At 51.7% G+C, this 4,022-nt stretch overlaps 1 protein-coding gene across 2 annotated transcripts; it reads left to right on the forward strand.

Moving 5' to 3' along the window:
* The first annotated feature begins 1,848 nt into the window (after positions 1-1,848).
* Positions 1,849-3,577, forward strand: LOC123138526 (uncharacterized). 2 transcript variants are annotated; one of them, XM_044558503.1, is made up of 2 exons: positions 1,849-2,282; positions 2,352-3,577. In XM_044558503.1, exons 1-2 carry the CDS (start codon positions 1,999-2,001, stop codon positions 3,511-3,513), a joined length of 1,446 nt encoding a protein of 481 aa, XP_044414438.1. In that variant the 5' UTR covers positions 1,849-1,998; the 3' UTR covers positions 3,514-3,577. The 2 variants fall into 2 exon arrangements, with proteins under 2 accessions (XP_044414438.1, XP_044414439.1); XM_044558504.1 differs by having other exon boundaries at positions 1,849-2,226.
* Positions 3,578-4,022: the final 445 nt, after the last annotated feature.

The following is a 4,022-nucleotide window of genomic DNA, read 5'->3' on the forward strand; positions in this document are numbered from 1 at the left end:
GATGATGCGGCAGATGACGCGGCAGCAGCAACGGGCCTAGCAGCGACAGTGGATGATTCGCCTAGTGATCGATCACAGGAGCGTTGGTAGCTAGCGATCAGGCCTAACGATCGATCACAGGAGGGCTAGTGGTGTTGGCGGCTAGCGTTTAGGCGCTAGTGGGCACAGATCAGGAGCGCTAGTTGGCATGGGAGAGGCGAGCGGCTAGCGGGTGCAGAGGCGCGACCGGCGCTGGAGGCGCACGGGCGACGGTGATGAGTGGGCGGCGGCGGCGGCGCGTGAGGATGCGCGCGGCGGTGGCGGCGGTAGCGAAAGGTGAGGATTAAAATCTAAAAAAACTTATATCATGTAAGATGTTGTAATTGCACGATGTATTGATTCGGTGCAATGTGCACGGTATATATAAGTATAAAGTGGGTCCTCTACCTCAATCTATACAACAAAGTAGATAGGTGAGCCTAATGTACAAAAGACAATATACATGCACGAATATCATACTCAACACCCTGGACCTCGAACTCTTGGGGAGTACAGTGTGAGCGTGTATCGAATGAACCAGGACGCAAAGAACACGATACCCTTGTGTGGGCTCCATGGAAAAGTTTTTGTTTCTCAGCAAGAGACGTTCGCTCCTTGTGTCTACCAGGGTGTCCCCTTCCATCAAGGCTGACACCGCATACCTCTGCTCGTCAGTTCCCAAGAATGATGATGTTGTTTATGCCTTTGATCTCTTGGGCGGTGGACACGTTGGACCTAAGTTCTCATCAAGTTTGCGTTGCTTACCACGTGTGTGCAAGTTCAAGATGAATGATGTTGCAAATTATTTGTCATGCTATGTCTCAAATTATTATGTTGAGTTCATCTTGTAATCCTGCCAAGGGATCTCCAAAGCAAATTGGCTCAACTTCAGAATCCTGCCAAGGGATCTCAAAATATTTTTACTATTAATTCATAGTCGACTGTGTTGCATTAGCAGCTGCTCAAAGCTTGTAATAATGTTCTGTACACATATGCTCTGTAATTCTTTTGTTCTTTTTGACACTCGGGGCAGGTTCTTTTGGGCGATTCTTCCAGAATCTTCCACTCCTCAGCTTCTCCCAGAATCGTCGCTTCATAGTTTTATGTTTGTGAACAATTATTAAATTCTTGAGTTAAAATTCTGAAACATTTCTAAAAGATTTTTGAACATTCTCAGAATTTTCATCAACTTTTTTTTGTTTTGGCATTTCGTTAACTTTCCTATATTATAGTATATGCAACCACATCTATCCAGCGGTTTACGCTACCCGGTGTTTGGTATTAAACATGTCTAGCACTAAACACGTTGAGTGACATCCCTGAATGAACATCATACCTGATATCAACGCCAACATTAACCAAGTAATTAAAATTCATTCAATTGACTTAACATGACTTGGTTTTCTGAAAGTATCGATTTATGTTGGTTTTAATTTGTGCGGCATCAGTTGGGGTTACCAAAACAACAGAGAACCAAAGGAAGGAGGGGGGCGTGGGAGGGAAAAACCAGGTGAGAGTTGGAGGTCATAAAACGAACTTCTCTTTAATAATAGGCAGAGATTAATACTACTAGTAAAGATAGCGATACAAAAAAAGCTGTCCTTTTTGAAGGAAAAAAACTGATTGACAATCAAAAAAATAAGAAAAATGACTATTTTTTTAGAATCGGAAAAAAGACTAAGAAAAGAAAAATGGGGAGCAGCAGCGCTGAAACTGGGCCGGCAGCCCACGAGATTCCTCGCTAGGAGCGACGAATAGGGCCTGCCAGGTCGGGCTCCCATCCTACAAACAAGCCCTAAGCCAGGTCGGAGTGCCGCCCAGGCCATCCAAAGTCCGGATTGGAAGTTGACTCCATTTCGGTCGGATTTGGAGCAGTACAACTATGAGCCCTCCCGTCCCCTCCCCTCCGCCGCCCAGAGCGAATCGAGCCCCCATCCCCCCCGCCGAGCCCAACACGGCGAACCGGCGGCGCGCGCTCGGATGGCGGAGCGAGGGCCGGCCGCCGCGTCTAGGAGGAGGCCCAGGCGGCGGCGACCGGGGGAGACCCTTGACCATCAACATCCACGCCCCTCCTCCTCTCTCAAGATCCCCTCTTGGAGCCATACGAATCCTTGCTCCACCACCGCCCAAACCCCCCATCCGAGCCATCTGAATGCTTGCCGCACCGTCGTCCCTACGACGACGAATCCCTCCTGGGGATCCAAGCGCGTACGTACCGCGTCTAATCGCAATCCACTCCTCCACGATCCTGATGCTAATAACTGGTACGTCCCTCTCGCTTTCTTTCTTTATCTAATCCTGAAATCTGACCCGTGTTGGTTGCCGGCTTGCAGCAGGGACTGGGCGAGCCTCGGGGAAGGTCCGGCGGGGCTCATCGCGGATTTCGTCCTCGCCAACGACGTGGCCGACTACGTCCGCTTCCGCGCCGTGTGCGGCCCGTGGCGGCGGTGCTGCACCGACCCGCGCGGGCACGGCGCTCTGGACCGCCGGTTCCACCCCAGGCGCTGGGTCATGCTCCGGGAGAAGCTCGCCTACGCCCGCCGCTTCCTCAACGTCTCCACCGGCGAGTGCATACAAACGGAAATCTTGGAGCTCCGCGAGCATGACGAGCTCGGGCTCACCCCCGAGGGCCTCATCATCTTGCTCCACGGGCCTAGCCGCACCCACGTCCGTCTGCTCAACCCGCTGACCCGCCAGCAGCTCACAGATCTCCCGCCATTAACCACGCTGCTACCTCCAGAGCGCCACTCCGACCTCCTTCCCGACCGTGATTTTCCTCTCAGAGCATGGGGCTCTGGCATTGCCGCAGATGATTCCTCGGTCGTGCTCTGTTTCAACTCGCGATGCATCCTAGGCATCGCCAAGCCTGGCGACGAGCGCTGGACAGTGGTCCGGTACAAGAACTCAGTACACACTGCACCCTTGATGTTTGCAGGCCGCTTCTATTGCACCACAGAAAATGGCATCCTGCTGCTAGAGACAAGTGCAGATCAGCCACCACGCATGGAGGTGGCTGCCAGATTGCAAAAGCCAATCTCGGCGATGATAATGGATAGCGCACACCTGGTGAACAACGACGGTGAACTGATGCTGGTGCACCGCACGCTTCGGTACCTCAGGAATAGATCAAGGAGGAGGACGTACGACGTTTACAAGGTGGATTTGGAGACCGGAACTCTACTCCCGGTCATGAGCTTGGGCGGCCAGGCATTGTTCATGGGTTTTTATTGCTCTCTTTCGGTTTCTGTGGACAGTTTCCCCTCCATAAGTGGTGATACCATATACCTGAGCTTCGATTTCAAAGAAAGAGTCCATGATGAGGAAATAGAGGCCTGCCATCTCCCAAAAAGAAGCACGAAATCTGCTCATTACAACCTGGACAGCTCCGTGCCTTGGCCTCATAAAGTAGTGCCGACGCCTCATACTCTCATTGATTGTTTATCCTTGTGTAATACCGTTGAAGCAAGTCCAAAACATGTAGCCTTGGTAATTTGAGTTGTATTTTTATGGCCTTCTGTTTATTAGAGCATCTCCAGCCGTACCCAACAGGCCCTTACCAGGCGTTTTTTCTGCGCCGACGCCGAAAAATCGGCCCAGTCGTGCCCCAAGGAGCCCGTTTTTCGCCGGTTTGGGACGAAATTGACGCCGGCGGACCCGGGTGCCGGGGCGAGCGGTTTTTGGCGCGAAAGAGCCGCGGGCCAGCCGACACGATGCCTCGTCTTCCACTAGTGCAGAATCGGGCAATAGCACCAGTTCGTAAGGCCCTTTAGTGCCGGTTCCATAACCGGCACTAAAGTGTGGTCACTAAAGGCCCCCCCTTTAGTACCGGTTCTGCACAAACCGGTGCTAAAGGGAAACCACGTGGCACGAGCCAGCTCCGGGGGCCTGGAGCCCTTTAGTACCGGTTGGTAACACCAACCGGTACTATAAGGTTTGGGGGTTTTTAGTTTTATGATTTCTTTTTCATTTAATTTTGTGTTTCCATTTTAATTCTTTTTCGTTTG

Source organism: Triticum aestivum, chromosome 6B (assembly GCF_018294505.1).
Source record: "Triticum aestivum cultivar Chinese Spring chromosome 6B, IWGSC CS RefSeq v2.1, whole genome shotgun sequence".
Taxonomy (NCBI): Eukaryota; Viridiplantae; Streptophyta; class Magnoliopsida; order Poales; family Poaceae; genus Triticum; species Triticum aestivum.

Bases quoted from the DNA above. Each gene is read 5' to 3' on its own strand.
- LOC123138526 (XM_044558503.1), top strand. From the start codon at position 1,999: ATGGCGGAGCGAGGGCCGGCCGCCGCGTCTAGGAGGAGGCCCAGGCGG. The intron at 2,283-2,351 runs GTACGTCCCTCT...GCCGGCTTGCAG, and splicing joins GATCCTGATGCTAATAACTG to CAGGGACTGGGCGAGCCTCG.